General features: G+C 42.7%; 1 protein-coding gene across 1 annotated transcript; it reads left to right on the forward strand.

Moving 5' to 3' along the window:
* Positions 1-1405: 1405 nt before the first annotated feature.
* Positions 1406-20107, forward strand: LOC125904410 (homeobox protein NOBOX-like). Its single transcript, XM_049601785.1, has 9 exons — positions 1406-1508; positions 4816-5582; positions 12358-12520; positions 12619-12725; positions 12948-13096; positions 13220-13356; positions 15036-15297; positions 16974-17296; positions 19409-20107. The coding sequence occupies exons 1-9, from the start codon at positions 1475-1477 to the stop codon at positions 19867-19869; spliced, it is 2403 nt and encodes an 800-aa protein (XP_049457742.1). The 5' UTR covers positions 1406-1474; the 3' UTR covers positions 19870-20107.
* Positions 20108-20907: the final 800 nt, after the last annotated feature.

Below are 20907 nucleotides of genomic sequence, written 5' to 3' on the forward strand. Positions count from 1 at the left end.
AAATTACCTCTTGGTGACACAAAAGATACACAAAACAACCAAAAATAGACCCAAAATTGCCACAAATTAACACAAAACTACTACAAAGAGACACTAAACAATGTCAAAGATCCTTAAAATGAATACAAAGAGAGGCAAAACAACCAAAAAGACACAAACTTAACTCCAATAGATACTAAATTGCCTCAGAGAGACAAAAAAAAATACCATAATAAGGCACAAAATGACTTCATAAAGACACAAAATGACCAATATAAGCCAAAAATTACCTCACGGTGACACAAAATGACTTAAAAGATACATAAAACAACCAAAAAAGACACAAAGTTGCCACAAATGAACACATAACCATTAAGAGACACAAACCAAACTCAAAGATACTCAAAATTAATACAAAGAGAGACAAAACAACCAAAAAAGACACAAAATGACCTCGAAAAGACACAAAATGACTTCAAACAGGCAGAAAATAACCTCAACAAAAACAAAATGACTTCAAACGGCACAAAATGACCTCAACAAAAACACAAAATTACTACAAAGGGACACAAAATGACCCAAAAGGCAAAAAAAATACCACACAGTGACACAAAATGACCTCAAAGATACACAAAACAACCAAAAAAAGACACCAAATTGCCTCAAGAGGGCTCAGAATTGCCACAAATGAACACAAAACGACTATAAAGAGACACAAACCAACGTGAAAGATACTCAAAATGAAGACAGACAGACAAAACCAAAAAAGACACAAAATCACCTTAGAGAGAAGAAAAAATACCTTATAAAGACACTGAATGACCTCAAGAGTCATAAAATGACTATAAAGGGACACAGCAACACAAAAAGATGCATAAAGGGGGGATGTAAGTAGACTGGATAAAATATCTTAAAAAAAAACACAGGTGGTTGGTGTTTAACAGTTGAGTCAACCTGCAGTGAAACCCCGAAACACATTATAACGTGTTTAAGGACTCAGGTTTCATAATAATCTAGTCTTTTATTAACCTACAGTGTAATTTTATGGTGATATGATTTGCAGAAGTATGATTATTTTTAATTATAGGCTTCATGGATTTTTATTCCCAATCTCACAAAAAACCTGTGATAATGATAGCCAATTTCACTGAGATATTACACGAGTCCCAATAGAGTTAATATCATTATATTATACATTATAGTGATACAGCAGAAGGTATAAAGAAATCATTAAGAAGCACTTCTGAGCACCATATGTTCTGTGAATACTGACAGTGGAAGAAGTACTCAGATCATTTACGTAAGAGTAACATAACACAAATGGTCTCTGATTGGCTGGCTGTGTTTCACCCTTCACGCGATAGTTGTCCGTCACACCACTGAGGGAGCTAATCAATCAATCAGCCTCATTAGCCTCCAGTCCAGGAGCAATTCGCCTCGCGACCCTGCGTTGCTTAATTGATTATTAGTTCAGTTATTGCTTCTGAGTGTCGCAATGGAAGAAGACTGTGACTTAGCTGGAGACTTTGGTAAGAACATTCAGGCTCATGTTTAATTGTTTTATTGGTTTATTGGCCATTTTCACCTGTCGGCCAAACACACTTTACTCAACTTCTGTGTCATTTCCTAAACTTTAGAGGACTTTTGAAACTTCCTGTGAGTATTTAAAGCTCATAATCTTTCCTGTGAGGTGCCGCTTCCCACGCTGCTCAGCTCCTCAGAGACAATTTAAGAATTTAAAACTCGGCTATTAACACTGACGACCCGGTGTTTGTAGACGGGGACAGGTTAGCTAGTTTAGCCGCAGGTAGCCGTGCGCAGTTAATTAACGGTCAGGTGAGGTGGCACGAGGCGCTGCACAGCTGGGACACTAATTAAGTCACTGCAGGCTGCAGCTCCTCGCGAGGGGGAAGTTTATCAGGTGTTATTCAACCTGCAGGTCAACCGTGACTCATGAAATATGAGAGCCATAACTCCTCCAACATTTTAAAGTTATTTCTGCACTATAGGCACTTTTAGAGTGAAATTATCAGTATAACTATTCACTGATATAAAGTCAAATAATATTATCTGGAATTATGAAACAGTTAACATAATGATTTTTTATTATTTAAACGCTGATAATTGTGTGCACATTTTAAAGCAACGAGTAAGCAAAATATATGATAGATAAATAGATAATTGTTGGTTATCCAAGTATTTTATGATCATAAACTGAATACCCTTTTTGGACAGTTGGTTAGATGTCAGCTTTGGCTTTGGGCATTGGTTTTTTAAAAATTATTTTCTTTATAAGCCAAAGGATGAATTAGTTTTTGATAAAATAATTAGGAGCCCTGAGAACTGTGATGCTGTGAACCCTTATCTTTTTTTTCTCATATTGTTTGACTGATTCTTTGACTTGTGTTTGTGTTTGTGTGTGCATGTGTATGTGTGTATATACACCAATCAGCCTAATCATTAAAACCCCTGGTGGGTGAAGAGTATAACACTAATCATCTTGTTACAATACAATGTTCTGCTGGGAAACCTTGGATGCCACCTGATGTGCTCCACTCACTCAAACACTGTTACAGACCAAATAAACCCTTTCATGGTAACGGCACTGGTCGATGGCAGTGCCCCCCCAGCAGGACAATGCACCACGTCACACCACAAAAACTGCTCAAGAATGTCCCAGCAGAAAGCTTAAGGGGTCAAGCTGGCCTCTAAATTAGCCACATCCCAATCTGATAGAGCTTCCGTGGGACGTGCCGGTACCCCAGAGGTACTCCTGATCCACGGTGGGGCCTCCTTGGATTGGACTTGGCTCTGACGTGTCGAGGCATGGACACAGGACCTCTGGGGGTATCCTATTGTGGTGGTGTTGGTGGCAGATCCTTTGAGACCTGTAGGTTGTCAGGTGGGGTACTGGCATGTCCCACAAATGTGTGATCAGATTGGGAGCTGGGGAATTTGGGGAATCCATGAGCTCTTTGATTGGTGTGTATTTCCTTTTGAAGTGCGGAGTATGTTTTCTGTGTTAGTTAGGGAATAATTTGGAAAGAGGATGTATATGAAAAGAGGTATATCTGCCATGCCCTTGTTGTGACCATGATCCTCATCTCAATAAATATAATCTTAAAAAAAATAAATTAATAAGATAATAATAATTAGGAGATTCATGCAACAGATAATAAAAAAAAAAACCTTAAGGTACAGCCTTAGTTCAAAGCCCTCTTCACACTTGCTATGGAGTCTGATTTTTTTGCCTTAAGAAAATTCCCTCAAACTTTGCCCTAGGTCCACCCAGACTCAAGGATGAACTAATCAGATTTTCATGGTCAAAGGTCAGTGTGACCTCACAAAACACATTTTTGGCCATAACTCAAGAATTCATGTGCTTATTATTACAACATTTCACACAAATGATGAAGTTATGACATCTCATATCTGAAAGGTCAAAGGTCAACCTCACATTATAATATTCTGCAAAAACACTTTCCCGTCCATTATTCAACACCATAACTCAAGAACAGAGGGGAAGACATTTGGTCAGAAGCTGAATTAGGTGTCCACCTTGAAACTGTGCTGATTTATAGATCTTTTGTGCTGCCAGGACGAAGATACGTGTGGAGCATCCATGTTTCACCCAAAAACATACTCAGTATCTTTATTAAATTTATCCAAAGTCTTCACTTTATATCGTTATATGAGTCTGGACCGGCATGGATGTAAACTGCAACTTGAGTGGTTGGCACAGGCGTACAACCTGAAAAGTTTTCTTTGTCAGATGTCGTGTTTTTCCCCAAAATGTTGTACAGATTTTTTGGCATTCTGTTATCTCAAATGGCTTGAACAATAGTACATAGAGCTGACGTAAGGGGAGAAGAAAATCTCCCTGGGTGAGCCTGCCCCTGGACCCCCCTGGGTTTGAATTGAGCCCTGAGTATTTACAACGTCTGGCTCAATTTCTCCCCAGAAATGCTAATACTATTGTGGCCCAATAGGAGTTGTTATGAACTGGTTTGTGTCTAGAGAGACGTCATATGAAAAGATACAGAACCACACATATATTTGAGAATGAGTAAAACAAGACCACATTTATAAAACAGAGACACTTAACTCACAGCCTCACAGGTTTATTTAGTGTACATATCAAATGACGTACACTGGGGAAAACGCAGTGTCCTTCACATGAAGATTAAGAAGGAATGAAAGAAGACTAAATAAAAAAGAAAACAAGAAATTACTACTACTATCGCTACTACTTGAGAGTAATATTGACAATAGACATTCACACCAACACAGAGAAAGACACACACACACACACACACACACACACACACACACACAACTAAGTCTATTAGAAAGGATGTAAAACACATAATTGAGAAGGCAGCAGAAAAAAATAAATGTTTTAAGGCTGCTTTTAAAAATAATTGGAGTCCTCAGGGAGTCTATTCCAGCAACTGGGAGCAAACAACTAAAGGCAGCCTGACCGAATTTTGAATTGAGTCTCTGTGCGGAAGGAGTATGAGAGACAGATTAGTGGTTCATATCTTTTAAGCATGTCTAACCAAGGCAGACCAAGAAACCTTAAAGTCAGCTGTTGTACTGGAAGCTGACTTGGTGATTTCAGGACAGGTGTAATGAGCTTTTTTTCTTGTTCCATGGCCGCAGCACTCTGGTGCAAGTTACAAAGTAATGTAGAAGTTTCTGGTTTTGATTAATCGTAGGAGTTTTAGAGACATTGAGTACAGATAACTGACCACAAGTTACATAAGTAAAAGTGGCCCAGGCTTTACAGAACCTGGACAAAAGTTAAAACAAAACTCTCACTTTACTCTGTTGCAGACTGTCCGAGCCTTCTGTGTGCAGAACTGCAGGATTTGGAAACAAAGAACTACCAGGGAAGGAGGAGGAGGAGGAAGAAGAGGAGGAGGAAGAGGAGGGAAGGAGAGGAGGAAGTGTTTAATCAGAGGGAGGATGAACAGGTAGGAGAGGAGACGGACCAAGAAGACAAGGAGGGGGAGGGGGAGAAAGAAGAGAACGTTCTTGTGTCAGAAAAGGACCTGATGGTGACAGAGGGAGAAGAGGAGGAGCAGGTGAAGCCAGAGAGTAGGCTGGGAGCGGAGGAGGCACAAGAGGTGCAGATGGAGGACAATATGATTGAGAACAAGGAAACAATCGCTGATAAGCAGGAGGACAAAGAAACAAAAGGTCCAGAAGAGAAAGATGAGAAGACAAAATGTAGGAAGAGACGAGGTAAGAAGCAAAGTGAGCGAGTGAGAAACAGGAGAGGTTTGAAAGATGTCAGTGAGCAGTTTGAGGAGGAGAAGGAGAGTCAGATACAGCAGGTGACAGCGATGAGCTCCGAGGAGAGCTCGGCTCTGTCGGAGCCTGCCATTGGACTGATGAACAACTGCGACCTGTCTGATCCTGTCTACATGGGCTGTGGGGGTACAGGGCTGTATTGCCCCACGGTGTCGCTTCCCCTGCTGTACTCCTCACAACCTCCAGTCTCGGTCCAACCTGCACCTCCTCAGCCTCACGGGACAAAGAGGCCACACAGCCCCCCTCTACCTCACAGTGTCCCCCAGCAGGGCCCACAGCCTCTTGAGGTGAGAATAGACTGTCACTGTTTATCAAGCACTTGCCCAGTTTATCTCACTGAATGAGCTGTGAACATACAAAGTAAACAACACTGTACACACACTGTTCCCTTTTATTTCCCCTTAAAAGACTACTCCACTGGTTTAGCATTACACTCCAATAACACTGTCAGGCTCAGGGTGGACAGTTATAAAGAAGTATCAGAATTGATGCAGCAAAACCAGATAAGATATGCATTTCTGAATTTGGGGTGATCTGTCCCTTTAAAGGTGGTCTTATACTGGACTGCATTATATTTAGAGGTGTTTCAAATGTTTTGTCCTCCTTATTTAGGTATGTAAGGGGTGCTGAATATTATATATTTATATATACACCCATCAGCCAAAACATTAAAACCACTGACAGGTGAAGTGAACAACATTAATCATCTTGTTACCGTGCAATGTTCTGTTGGGAAACCTTGGGTTCTGACATTCACATGGATGCCACCTTAAATGGTCCACCCACCAAAGCACCAGTGCAGACCAGATACCCCTCTCATGGCAGCAGCACTCCTCAGTAATAGTGCCCCCCCAGCAGGACAATACACCATGCCACACCACAAAAACGCCTCAGGAATGGTCCAAGGAATGAGACAAAGAGCTCAAGGCGCCAACCTGGCCTCCAATTCCTTGGATCCCGATCTGAGCAAACATCTGTAAGATGTGTTGTTACCCCACCTCACAATCCATGGGACTCAAAAGATCTGAAAGTAACGCCCTGGTGCCAGGCACTAAGGGACACCCTCCAGAGATCCTGTGCTCATGCCTTAAGAGGTCAGAGCCAAGTCCGATCCAAGGAGGACCTACCATGAGAAAGATGAGAAGTACCTCTGGGGTACCAGCACGTCCCTCAGATGTTCAATCAGATTGGGATCTGGGCTGTTTGAAGGCCAAGTTAACATCTTGAGCTCTTTGTCTCATTCTTAGGGCCATTCTTGAGCAGTTTATGTAGAGTGGCAGGGTGCATAGTCCTGCTGGGAGGCCACTGCCATCGACAAGTGCCATTGCCATGAGCGGGTTTATTTTGTCTGCAACAGTGTTCGGGTGGGTGGAGCACGTCAGGTAGCATCCACATAAATGTCAGGACCAAAGGTTTCCCAGCAGAACATTGCACTGTAACAAGATGATCAGCGTTATTCACTTCACCTGCCAGTGGTTTTAATGTTTTGGCTGATTGGTATGTAATACGATCCAGTACAACGCCACCACTATGATCTCAGCGCTCAAACACATAACTGAGTTAACACCTTCGTGACAGTGTTTAAAAAAAACCTATAGGCATCAAAAATGTAGACTTTATTTCAGCTATATTGGATTGCATCAGATTGTATCTGTATCACATTGTGGCAGTTCTTCATTTAAACTATATATTATATGGTAATACAGTATCAAAAATATTCAAACTAAAATTCTCCATTCTCTGTATGGCTGCAACACTCACTCCTGTGGAAATGTTATGCATGTCCGCTGCTTCATTTGAGACACATTTCCCCCAAATTCAGCCTGACAGATTTGAGATCTGCGGAAACTTTGGGATGTTCGCAAGACTTTAAAATAAACCTCTGTGGGTTTGAATAATGACTGGCTGCAGAGCTTGAGGTTTAACCTCCTGAGCACAACAGACACGTTTGCATGTTATAGTTAACATCTCTCTCACGTATACTTACCGTGTAATATGTATGAAATGATGCACACCTACAACCTTCTGCAGTATTAATGATGCAGCTGTTAAAATAGCATCCTGGATATGAATATTTGGCTCAGTGTGTGGTGTAGTGTGATATCAGTGGGCGAAAGAGCTTCAATGAAGCATTGGAAGAAGCACATGCAGGATTTGATATGTCAAACTGTGTGAAATCATTTCATCTGACTAAAAATATGTAAAGGGGAAATGGGGAAAATGTTTTGTATTTTATCTATTTGCCAGTATGAGTGCACCATGTAGTAATCTGTATTGTGCAGAAAGACTCTGCTCACCACCCTGACATATAGATAAATAAACATAAATAACTGCTATGTAAAGATAGAGTGGAGTAATGGTATTCTGAGGAGAGAATGGAGAGATGCTACCTCTGTGTGTGTTGTAAGCTGAGCTTCTCTGGTTTGTCGTGGTAGGTTTGGCCGGCATCGCGTGCATGCTAGTGCATGTGTGTATCCCACTGGCTAGCTCATCGCAGCCGCTTTGCATTGTGCTCATATGGCGTTTACGGCTGATATCAGGACGAAGTTGTCATGGAGGCACACAATTTCTGGTTCCCCTCGGTTAACATGGTTAGCTCTGTCAACACTGTTGCCAATGTTTAGTGCTGTTTATGGAGTTAGCACCATTAGCTGCCAGCTAGGGGTGTGCGATATGGGCAAAAAATAATATATAATATATATTATACAACACTTAGTTCCAGCCAAGCAATTTGAAGCAATTTGATTGGCCAAGAGACATTCAAAATGTGACGATATTAGAGTACAACATCACAGTTTGTTCGCTCTCTGAATGTATTACTCCGCATCAAACAGCTGATCGATGTTGACGTGTTGCCATGGCAACATTCTAATTACCGCTGCACTCAAGTGACATTTAAGGAGTCTGGTCTTCAGAGAAGACATGGATTTTCTTAAAAATATTAGTTTTGAACTTAATTACGAGTGGTCATCAGATGAGGATGAGGGAGAAGGGAAGGAGGGGAATAGGGCCCTTAAACCCGACTCTTTCGTGTTAAAAACGGATGAAAACGGTGCCAAATATTTCACCTTGTCCTTCAATGAGGAAACTAAAAATCATAAAGACCCGTTGGAAAGAGACAGAGAAAACAGGAGAGGTGCCATGTATGAGGAGCCAGAAAACCACCTCTGCCCAGTTGCTTCCCTGCTTAAATACCTCAGCAAAATCCCACCAGATGCAAAAGCCCTCTACCTAAAATGACAGCAGCCCCCACAGACAACGTCTGGTACACTGCAGCTCCACTGGGAGTTAACGCACTGGCACAGATGCTCCCGAAGATGTGCAAGGAGGGGGGACACAAACTGTTGACACCAATCACAGTCTCAGGGCCACTGCCATCCAGAAACTGTCAGATGCAGGACTTTCAGCGAGGGAGATCATGACAGTCAGTGGGCATCGGTAAGATGTTACTCTAACTAGGCTATGTAACGTTACTGTAGAGTCGCAATGGCGATTGATAGACACACCCTAAAAAAAACAACGTTTGTCTCGCAGGTCTGAGAGCTCATTGAAAAGCTACTGGAAGCCATCCATGGACAAAGGAAATGATGGAGCCACATACTGTCTGATCAAACCGCAGAGTCAGCCGTCGTGCCTGTCAAGCAACAGTCAACTAGACCCGTGCTTTCACCCGACACCTATTTCACTGGCTGCACAATCAACGGAAATGTGCAGATCAATGTAAATACAAAGTAGCGTAGCATATAGGCTTGCCTGCTGTGTTTGCTGCGTTGCCATGGCTACAGTGAGCGTTGAATGCTGGGGGGGGGACTGTTTTTGTTGCGGCCTCGTACCTACGACCGAATCACAGCCGTGACGATATCACAGTACAACATCACTCTCTCTCATGTGATATTGCTTAAACATTTTGGGGGATTTTGACAATAACGATAATTAGACAATATTCTTTTAAATATGTGTTTTTAACAGCCTGAGTTTCTCATGGATGATATTAATGGACACAATGTTTTAAAGGAAAAATGTTCTTAACATTTCTTGCTGCTTTTTTACCTGCTTGCTCTGTTTGACTCTGGTGGCGGCCTTTTGTAGCGTCAATTGCGTTTCCATTTGCAACTGTTCAGACAGGTGTTTGTCCTGCAGACTCACCACAAGCTCGTCCCTCACCATCTCATCATGTAGAGCCCCGTAACTGCAGTGCTTCGCCAGGCAGGCAGTGCAGCGCCGTAATGAAACTGTCGGCCATCTCGCCCGTTTCTTGAAACTTTGCTCTTTCAAAGATCACATGCCTGCAATTCTCTTCTGCTTGCATTTCCAGTCCAGAAGCAATGCGGAATCTGTCTAAGTGTTTAATCCATTTAGGCCAGTCTTCAGCCTTGAAGGTGAACTTTTCTGGCAGGGAGACTTGAAACTGTGCCATGTTGCCACTTCGTTTAGCTAACTGTGGCTAGGCTAGGTAGCTCCATAGATGGTCTTCCAGTACTGTGAACTTTCCCGACCTACAACTAGACACTTTTGCATGTCGCTATATGCAGACTAAGTCACTAGTACTGTTGCTCGCGTCTGACTTTACTTCTGACACCATGTTCAGTTATTTGGTATAACCGCAAACCACTCATGAACCACACAGGCTTCAGGTACTTGAGCAACCCTTTAATTGTTCCCCTGCAACACAATACAGCATGAGTTCCCACCTTACAGGCTGGGACCTATCACTACAGTTGACCCACGTCTTCCGAAGCTGCTGGAGCATCCGTGGGCGGTGTTGCCATGTGGTCTCGCTAATGTTTGTTTAGCAGCAGTCTAACCTGCCGGGAAGGTGCCAGTGAGAGATCATGTGACCACCTAGGCGTACTGTGGCGTGCTGCTGCACGCAAGTTACATAACTCTTGTTCGGGGAATGTGTGGGGTTTCAACCTTTCAACGTGTGTTTTCAGTTGTTTTTGTGAAGTCATTTGCATACTCGATAATGTAAATTTGCACATTGTTAAAACAACAATGACAGTATTATCGTTAATGATATATATCGCCCACCCCTACTGCCAGCCATTATCTTCCACGTAGAAAATTGTGTCCAGATTCATTTTCCGTAACCACTTATCCTGTTGGGGGTCGCGGGTGGGCTGGAGCCTGTCCCAGCTGACATTGCCTGAGAGGCGGGGTACACCCTGGACAGGTCACCAGACTATCACAGGGCTGACACATAGAGACAGACAACCATTCACACTCACGTTCACACCTACGGACAATTTAGAGTCATCAGTTAACCTCTTTGGACTGTGGGAGGAAACCGGAGCACCCGGAAACCCACGCTGACATGGGGAGAACATGCAAACTCTGCACAGGTGGGCTCCCCCACCCCAGGAACCCCCTGGCTGTGAGGCGGCAATGCTAACCACTTTTTCACTGTGCCGCCTTGAGCCATTTTCTGCAGGATGTGAAGTCAGTAGGGCTGCCCCCTGAAAATCGGGGATTCAAATCATTAGTTGGTGCTGTGCAGTGTACTTCTGAGGACATTTGGTCCCTAGATTTTGGACTTTTCATGCTACTCTTTGGAACAGGGAGCTGCGGACAGGCAGGCCCTGGCACAGAGGAGGAAGAAGCTTTGCACCGTAAAGCTCCTAGACAACATCATCTTCTCTCTTCTGCTTAGAAGTGGTGAATTTACAGCTCACAGCAACTTAATATGCTGATCTAGAATTGACAGAAAAAGTTATCATATTTTCATATATTACATGAATGCTGCTGTTCCTCTGAGAGTCCTGCTGAACCTGTTCAAACTTTCTGTAGGGAAAAAAAAGAATCATTGAATATTCATATGAAGTGGCTGAATCTGATTTGACTAACATAATTCTGATTTGGTTATAGCCCAAGAAAGCAGCCCTATAAGCACGAAAGTCTGTCCCTGAGCGAGTGATGAAGTTACACCATTGGTCGGACTAAATCAGCCATGGTTCTTTGGAAATGAATAGGTGCTGACAGAGCCGTGGGTGCTGACAGTCCTGTATTATGTCCTTAGGGGGACTTTTGTTAAGAGCTGTTTTGTTTATTGACTGTTACAGTTCTCCATTACGTCTTCTTGGGGTGTAAAAAGCTGTTCTGTTTATGACTGCCATTTATTCATTCCAAATCTATGGCACCATACGATAGTGGCTGATGGCTGCACAGCCTCCACCTGCCACACGGGGACTTCATCACCGAGCGGAGATTAAGAGGGGCGGCTTGTGTTAAATCAAGTGAAAATGAGCTTGATCAGTGGGTACAGCTCCAGAGAAAACAGGTCCCCTCTATTGTTCTGGTGCGTCTGAGTGTATTGTTCTTCATTTTGAGATGTATTTACATAAATTTTTTGTTGTACCGCAACAGTGGGGGCCAGTCCTGTTGCGAAAGTCCGTGACTGAGTGAATTCCAGCACTTCCTGTTCCGAATTAAAAGCTGTCCTCCATTTTATACAAGGTCCAACCAAATACAAGGTTTTGACCTTAAAGCAAAATTTGATGGTCCCAGCTTTCCCAAATGTGAGGATTATGTGCTTTTTCTTAAATTATGATGAATCTTTGGGTTTTAGACTGTCAGTGAAATGAAGCATTTTAAAGACAATACCAAGGGCTCTGGGAAATTTCAAGGGACATTTTTTTCTATATTATTCTGACATTTAATAATCATTTTAATCAGTTTACTAAAACCAGTTGAAAGTGTCAGGAAATCACCTGCAGCACTGGAGTACAGATATATCAATGTCATATTTGAGAGTAGACAAAACTGGAAATTTACTTGGTCTTTGAAGTTGTAAACCAGCTTTTATTCGCAGAAAATCATTGTTGCACTGCTTTATGTGGGCTGAAAAGTTGGACTGTGCACTTCTCGGTGCACCTCAGCAGTGTTTTGGCAGACAAAATTCCCTGTTGGCTTCCTCCAAAATTGTGTTCAGCTCTAAAGAAATGTGATTATTGACAACTGACAATGAGCAAATCCTGATTTTAAAGGAGATACTTGGTAAATCAGACAATATTTAACTGATTTAGTTTGACTGAGATGAGGTGATGTTTGTCTGGTTCATGGCAGATGGAGATAACCCAGGTCTACTCCACCCGACGCTCCATCCGCTACAGTGCCAAGGGTCGAGGCCAGGCTCTTAGCTTCCCTCTGCTGCCGGGATTAGAGACTGTGGACAGCTGCCTGCTTCCACCTGCACCAAAGAAGAAAACACGAACACTCTACAGTACTGGTAACTGAACTGTTGGCTTGCCCAGGTGTGTTCAGATTTGACTATGCAAATTGTTGACCTTTATTTGCTGTGTGTGTTTGTGTGCATAATGTTTGCAGATCAGTTAGAACATTTAGAGGCCTTGTTCGAGGAGGACCACTACCCTGACACAGAGAAGAGGAAAGTCATTGCTGCTTCAGTTGGTGTCACGCCTCAAAGAATTATGGTTAGAAATTTCCCTGACTCCTTTATATTGTTTTTTGTGATGAACCTCCCAGAGGAAAGAATAATTAGCGAACAAGGAGTTTTTCCTCCCTGTCTCTGTCTCATGACTTTCTTCTTTCACCTCCCCTCTCATTCTGTCTCCCTCCATTTTCTTGCCGCCATCCTCAGTCGTTTTTCCTGATACCCATTTTACTGTCTCCCTCTGCACGATTCTGTGAACCAGGTCTGGTTTCAGAACCGCAGGGCTAAGTGGAGGAAAGTAGAGCGCTCCATCACATCAAAGGTTGAATACAGACGGAGTCGAGCTGGATGCAGCAGCAGCCCCCCACGACACCAAATCAATCCCACCCTGCCCACACTGGCACCCAGCAGGTATCACAGAATTATCCCTCTGTGTCGTCTTTTTTTTTTTTTTTTTTTTTTTTTTGTCCTGGTGCAAACAGCTTGTATTTAATTTGATGTATGACTTATTGCCTATGTTTTTGTCTTTTCCAGTAAGGGAGCTCCCTGTTTTTCTGGCCACTTTGCCACCAAGCCTCCCCATCTTGCCCCCACAGCACCGTCTTTCCCCACCCGGTCCAACCAGACTCCGTCTTCCTACAGCAACCTGCTGGCCAGCCTTAACAGCCCAGGTGTCGAAATCCACATGCATTTTATTCAAAACTAGCTGCTCATTATTATGTCATTATTCTCCATAATTACTATTCAAAAGGAGTTTGGTTTCTGTGGGAGTTAATCTGAGTCAGGATGCCTTTATTTCCTTGTGTGAAACTAGAGAGTTTGCAAATGAAAGGAGATCAAGAAGCAAACAAATAGCGCTTTCTCCACTAGTGTTGTCATGCCACCAAAATTTTGGGTTTAGTGTTTGGATACTCAGCACTGAAATGATACTTGAAACTGAAACAATCCAGATTTTAAACTGTCCATTTCCACTTAAACGGTACTCCAGCAACCTATCACAGTTTGATTTTTTAAAACTAGGGGCATTATGTTCACTATGGGCAATGTTATGTTTGCTAACTGTATGGTAGGAGTGAGCCTTTTTTATTGGGTGTTCTATTTGACACTATGGAGTCACCGTAGCTGGGAAGTGACATGAATAGCTAATAGTAGACCTATGCTGTTAAGCTACTTAACTGTTTAAAAAACAAAACAAAATTAGACCCACAAATAAATGTAGTTTAACATGTGTTGTTTTGGAACTCTCATTTTCTCATGTGTTTGTTACCATGCTATTTACGATATAGGGTAGGCGTAATATTGAGGCGCGATGCTGCTGATAGACATCTCATTTAATTATGCAGCTCATTACCATCCCACCAAGTAGCCACCTTGGAGCTGAACAATTAATCCAACATAGGAACTGTATTAGCTTCAAAAAAGCTGCAGTTCTTTGACTGGCCACTTGAGGCTGGCTCCTGATGCCAGTCACCCTCTGTAGACCTCCATGCTGAAATGCCCAACTTTACTGTAGAAATAAACATGTTTACAGCGTGGTACAAAACAGGTTTTGGTTGTTATAGTCAATTTTCCTCCTATAACAACAGTAAGGGGAGTATAACCCACTCAGTTACATTTTATTAAGGCTTAAAGTTACGCATAATTAAGTAGTATAGTATAGTATTAGTTCTGACGATGACAGGCTGTGTTGTTTAGTAGATGTTGTGAGGTAGAGGCATTGCTCTTTCCTCCGTACAAGCACCTGACTTGGCTACCTTGCTAGCACTGCCACTTAGTGGAGGTTAAGACAAATTATACACTTCATACTTTACATCAAATACAGTGGAGACGCAGTCGATGTACAACAGGAACCATTTGTAATAAAAAAGTGCAAAATGAAGTATATTGTGCAACACTGTTCAACACTGCTAAGAGTTTTAACAATCTTTGCTCAGGAGCAATGTTTCCTTAATAAACATTTTTATACTACAAATGGTACAAAATAAAATCCTAACAGTTGTGTGATTGGCATGCGAAGATGAAGGACCTTGTTGTTTGGTTATTGTTTTCCTCACAAACGCCGTAAATATATAATTTCAATTTTTGCACAATTAAATTTATCACAGTTCACTCATAATGATAAAACTAGTGGCCTTAAAACTCCGTAACTTGCAGCATGTAGTCGGACCAACCATTAGTCTTTGGAAGCTATACCTTAATACTGCAAGAATCCATGAGTTAAGTTGAGCCAAGGTAAAACTTGCTGCTAAGTGGACCTTCACCCTGAATGCTGAGATAGTAAAATTCCCCAGAAATCAAACTACAGTGTCGCTTTAATCTCAGTGTTTAATCTCTGTGTGTCATCTCCAAGGTCAATCCAGAGTGAGGGATGTGGGCCAGCACCAGCTTTCATCACAGGGGGGGTTGGCAGAATACCACCCCCGCCCCATGCACAGCCCTCCCCCCCTGCGGCGAGCCAGTCTCCCCCTTTTCACAACGACGTACAAACCCGCCAACCCCACTCCCCCTCTCCTTAACACCCTCGCTCACACCCCACCTCTGTTCCTGGATGCTCTGGAGGCTGGCTCCGCTCTGGCCCATCGTGACACCCAGTCTCTGCAGACTGACACCAGGTCAGCTCGGTTCACAGCAGACTGTGACATGAATACTAGAAGATGATTTGAACAGGGACAACAAGTACTAGAGATGACAGGAGGACAGAGCTGCAGACAGGAGCAGGGATCCTGTGAAATACTGATATAATGATGCCTCAGACGGCGTTTGTAATAGTGGGGAGTCAGTTTCAGCTGGCATGCTGAAATATTTGAGAAATCATGCTGGGAGACGTCTCAGCTAGTAATTGCTTTGTACAAACTAATGTTTGTTAGACTACAATTATGCATCACAGCAGCAGAAAAATCCCCCAATCCCCAAGATAATATGAAAACAAACAATTAATATCAATATCAATAGATATTTTTCTTGATTGGTAAAGAGTATATCTGAATGTTTGAAATGTTATTGTCAATACTTAGAGCACAAAAGACATTCATGATCAAATAGCTGCAAAAGTAACGACATCATCACCCTCATGCTAACAGCTGAAATAAGATGGTGAACATGGTAAACATTATCTTTGAGCATCTGTATGTTTGCCTTGTCATTGAGTGTATGTTAGCATGCAGTTACCTCAAAGCAGTGCTGTGCATATATACAGCCTCACTCTTAAGGCCATCCACAACAAGAGCAGTAACTATAACGATAATTATGTGAGCATCCACACATTCTGTAACAGTGGCACCAAGCATGCGCTGCACTCTCCAGCTATGACGCCCTGTAAATTTGAATGGATTTTGAATAGCTATTATTAGTTTTTCTGTTTTTCTGTATCTCTGTTGTTGAAGTTGTGCTGTGGACTCCACTTTTCACTTAAGGTTGAATTTTTAAAGTGATGTATTTATAGTTATTGTTGTAGCTATTCCTCTTGGTGTGAACGGCCCTTCATGATGCATTCACACATGCAGACAGAAAGTAGCAGGTAGTGTGTGTGTGTGTGTTTTGCCCTGAGCACGAAATTTACATATTCACTTCAGTACACTTCTTTTTCTGACGTAGCCTCTGTATGCTACACATGAGCAAGTTGTTTATTCATTGTTGTACAGTTTGCTTCCCAAGTACAGAATAGCCTTTTTGCAGTCTTCTTTTGTTAATGATATACATGTTGTTGAAACTGTTTTAAAACAACAATGGCACCCAAGCTGGAAAGAAATGAACAGTTTCAGCCTGCATTAAAACAAATGCTGGCTCTGGCTCTTGCCTGGTTGTCTCTCGCAGTGCGTTAAGGGAAAATTTGCATAAAATCGTGCTTTTCTCAACTTTACCCTGTAGTGCTGCTTGGCGCCTTTTTAAATCTCTGTAGTTCAGTAGGCAGCAGTGGGCTGGAACACCAGGTCCCAATTACAGGGAACGGCCTCTAAGTTATGTTGTCATTTGGATGAACTGAGCCTTTAAGGGGGTGCTGTGATGGCAGCTAGCTGATGTGAGTGACAAAATAATCATTGGATATATCAAAGGTTGGCAAACTCTTTCTGCTGGGCTCCCCTTGTGTGGATAAAGTTATTGCTTCTCATTTCCTACAGTCCTTTCAGCACCCTCTTATGTTCCTCTTTGCCCCTAGTTTAAGAGAGTGACATAAAGACAGACATGTCAGACACAACATAATATACATTAACAGTATCTCTACAGTAGCACACCTTATATTCATATGTCTGTGTGTTTGTGACTAAGGTCTTTTTTGTTTCATCCACAGTTCTGTATTTGACTTCGGGGAGAAGCTGGATTACCTGAGCTCAGGCCAGCAGGCCAACAACCCTCTCTCCTACCATCTCCAGACCTCCTACTCCTCCAGCCAGCCCCAGCATCCTCAGCCTCAAGCATCCCTGCCCCGCATGGCCTATCTCACCCCATCCCCCTACCTCACCCCCAACCTTCCTGATTCCAACCCTACCTCCTACCTGACCTTTGGCCCTGGGGAAAACTCCACTGGTATGGTGACGTACTCCGCTGGAGGCCACACTTACTTCCAGTCCCAGAGTGCAGGACAAATCCTGCTGCAGTCGGCTGGCCATCATGGTGAGTCTCTGGGATGACAGCTAGGCACACTTTTTTTCAGAGAACAACAACAACATAAAAAGTAGATGAGCAGTAAGTAAAACAAACGTATACCCAAGGTAATTAAAAAGACTTAACACATTGAATCAGTTCATGTTAGTGTCTGCCTGTAGTTTGAAACTCATCAGTTACTTTGCTGAGTTAAGAATATCGATGGCACTTTGGATAAAGGACATCTTAAATGCATTTTCAGTTGCCAGAAGGACTCTGTTGCACCTCCCAGAGCTCAAGAACTCAAAAGAACCAGATGTTTCTGATGTAGATGTTCATCTTATATACTGATGATTAAACTGGACGAGTTTCATACCCATCCAAGCCTTGGAAGTGCCCAGACTGCTTGTCACTAAACACTGAATATTCAACAAGACTTTTACTTCTAGACTCCTGAATGCCCCAAGATACTCTACCCACGCTGCTACTCTGATGCAGTCAGTTGTCGAGCAACAGCCACACCATTAACTAACATGCAATGACATGTTTTTGAGTTTTTTCCAGCATTTTTGCCTTTTATTGACAGTGACATGAGAGCTAGACAGCGAACGTGGGGAGAGAGAAGGAAGATATACAACAAAGGTCCCAAGCCAAAATCAAACCTGGAAAGTTCCAGTTATATGGTTTGTGTTTTAACTACTCAGACAGTAGGACGCCCCGGTGAAAGAGTCTAATGAATATGAAAAGAATAAGATAGACAGATGAGAATAGTGGAGCAAGAGGATTGCTGCAGGATGGGGAAGAGCCACTGTCACTCCTGGGTGTGGCGTACGCTTGGGGGACCAAGCGATCAGAGGGCACAGAATGAGAACAAACAGGTATGCAGTGCAAGTAGGCATTTATAGACATGACAGGAAGAGGGGTGTTTGAGGTGTGGTGCTGCTCCCAAACTAGAGCTAAATTAGCTCTAATAAAACCCAACTGTCACATCTCCTAAAGCTTCAAGTGTTACAGTTTGCTCTGCTGGTTAGTCAGTTGGTTAGTCCACAAAAATTTCCCCACCCTTTGGCTGCCACAGTTTTTGCCCTAGGAGGCTTGGAGGTCAAGTGTGTGTGTGTGTGTGTGTGTGTGTGTGTGTGTGTGTGTGTGTGTGTGTGTGGACGCAGTTATTGCGAATTCGTGCTTGTTATCATAAGCACAACAATTACAGAGAAGCAGTCATTAGCCATGAAAGTTTTGGATCCAAGGCTCCCTCCAGCAATACTCATTAGAAATATTTAAAAAGAAAATCGGGCAAGTAAAAAACTAAATGAGAATCTAATTTAAAAGTTAAAATACAGGGATGAAGTGAAACACAAATACAAAACAAGGTGATATAAATTTGTTGTAGACAGTAATTCTAAATGAATAAACTGAATGTAAACAGGAATGTAGTTAATGTATTTGGGTAATGAGAAGTATAAATTAGAGCCGAACCTCAATATTGAACCATTTGGATAATTGATCGTTGAGTAGGTGTTTGGTTTTGTCAAAGCAGTGTCTTGGATTAGGAATCCATTACTGTAAGCACTTAGTGCTTAGTGCACAGAGTTAGAATCTATTTCCCCACCCGACAATCAGTTCAGCATCTGCCCGTTTAGCATGAGCTAACACAGCAGCAGCGGCTAATATCCAACGACAACCTTTCAACCGTACCAGCAAACTCACACTAACACCGAAACGGCCTCGCTGTCATTAAACTCGATAACTGTAAGGTAGCGTTAGCCATGCGGTTCTAACAGTTAGCCCGTCACTGTGTGTGTGTGCAGGCGAACTATGACTAGCTGTCTCTGGTGCAGAGCTAACACTTGGAGCAGCAGTATCATTTAAACAGAGATAGCAAGAGCGGGGCAAAGAGGGGCTGCGTGCAGGTCTACAAGTAAATAAGGTTTTTCCTATTTTATATAGTAAGAAAAAAATCATGTTCAGCATCCACCAAAGGTATTAATGTTCATTGTTGATTATTATTGAAGCTCCCAAGCCCCAGAAATTGTATTCAGAGCAGCCCTGTTGTAAATATACACATACAGAGGTATATGAAAGGTAAAGTGAGGCATAATGCGTGATTGTAATCTCTGTTTGAATCTGTGTGTTTCCCTCTAGGTGGGATCACAGCCTACCAGTCGTACCCATGGGGCAGCCTGTACAGTCAGCCAGCCATCCACCAGCGTACACAGTGCCCTCTGCCTTACCCTGGTAACTTGGGAGGTGCTCGAGATCACCAGCCACCCTCCTCAACCACCCTGCCTCCACTGTCATTCTTCACCCAGGGGGACCATGGGCCCTCATATGCAAGCTCCCAGCACCCATCACACACCCATACACACACTACCAGCAGCAGCAGCAGCAGCAACACAGCCGTCCTCCCTCCTGTGTCCACGCTGCGGCCCTCTCGCCTCAGAGTGGAGATCACCCCAACCCAGGCTGCATCCCTGCTGCCTTCTCAGGTCAGCCCTGCCTCTCCAGACAGCTCTCCAGTGCCCCCTTGTGTCAAGATAGAGTATGACAGCCCTCGAGAGAATCACAGCCACTTCCACTGTGACTTCTCCCCCATACATTTTTGACTACATGTTTGATTGTGTGAGAGACAGTGTGTTTGAAGTATCTGTGTTAATATATTGTGAGTAAATGTGAGTATTTCACCATTTTCCATTTGTACTATTAGAATGTTCTCAGTGTAATGTTAATGTGAGCAGGCTTGGTTGGGCTGCATTTGGCTTGGCTGCAATAAATGCCCTTTGTCCTTTACTTTTGCGTTCAACTAGCATGGCTATGATTTTAATTAGGGATCTCTAACATATTGCTCAGAGGATTGTTTTTATTGAGACAATTTTGTTGCACACTGGGCGGAGAGGGGCGTGGGAGGTGGGTTGATTGCCAGGCGTAATTGTTCTCCACATCCCCATCAGTACATGCATGCATGTTCACAGATCATGGACGCTTTGATTCAGTGTTGATTCCCAATACTCAAATAAGCCTGGATACAAAGTTGGAAAATGACAGAGAGACAAAGACGGAGAAAAGAGAGAGAGTGAGAGTGGACAAACAAAACATACTGAAAAAACAAACTGGCAACACTTGAACCATGAATTAAATCTAATTGAAATCATATCATGGCAGACTTTGTGCAAATATTATCTTAATAGGCATGTAAAAATGTCCTTATAGCCAGCTACAGCTACATGAGTGTGTTTAAAACAATTCACAAAATGTTTATATACAGCTTAGAAGTGCTAAACAGGGGGACTTACAGTAAGGTTTTACCCAGGAACTTACCTTTATTGCCTGTATTTCAGTGTGGTTTATTAATTCATTACAATAGAATACTGATTGACTTCTCAAGAGCACTTGGGTTGTGGCTTACTAAAAAAATTGGTGTTGGTGGACTCATTACCCCGTGTCCTTATAACTAGCAGTAGTTAGAAATGAGCATGTTGTTGGACACATTACTGCACAAAAAGACAGATACTTTATTACAACTAAGAGGGATTTGTGTACAGACTACAGTAACCTCCAAACTTTTGGGTAATTATTTGGCTTTGTTTGCTTCATTGCATGGTTGAGAGCCTCTGATCCTAATTTGATATCCTGCTTATCTGCCT

Source organism: Epinephelus fuscoguttatus, linkage group LG17 (assembly GCF_011397635.1).
Source record: "Epinephelus fuscoguttatus linkage group LG17, E.fuscoguttatus.final_Chr_v1".
NCBI classification, from domain to species: domain Eukaryota; kingdom Metazoa; phylum Chordata; class Actinopteri; order Perciformes; family Serranidae; genus Epinephelus; species Epinephelus fuscoguttatus.

Coding starts and splice junctions, on each gene's coding strand:
- LOC125904410 (XM_049601785.1), top strand. CDS start 1,475: ATGGAAGAAGACTGTGACTTAGCTGGAGACTTTG. Junction 13,357..15,035: donor GGCCAGCCTTAACAGCCCAG/GTGTCGAAATCC, acceptor GTCATCTCCAAG/GTCAATCCAGAGTGAGGGAT. Junction 15,298..16,973: donor TCTCTGCAGACTGACACCAG/GTCAGCTCGGTT, acceptor TTTCATCCACAG/TTCTGTATTTGACTTCGGGG.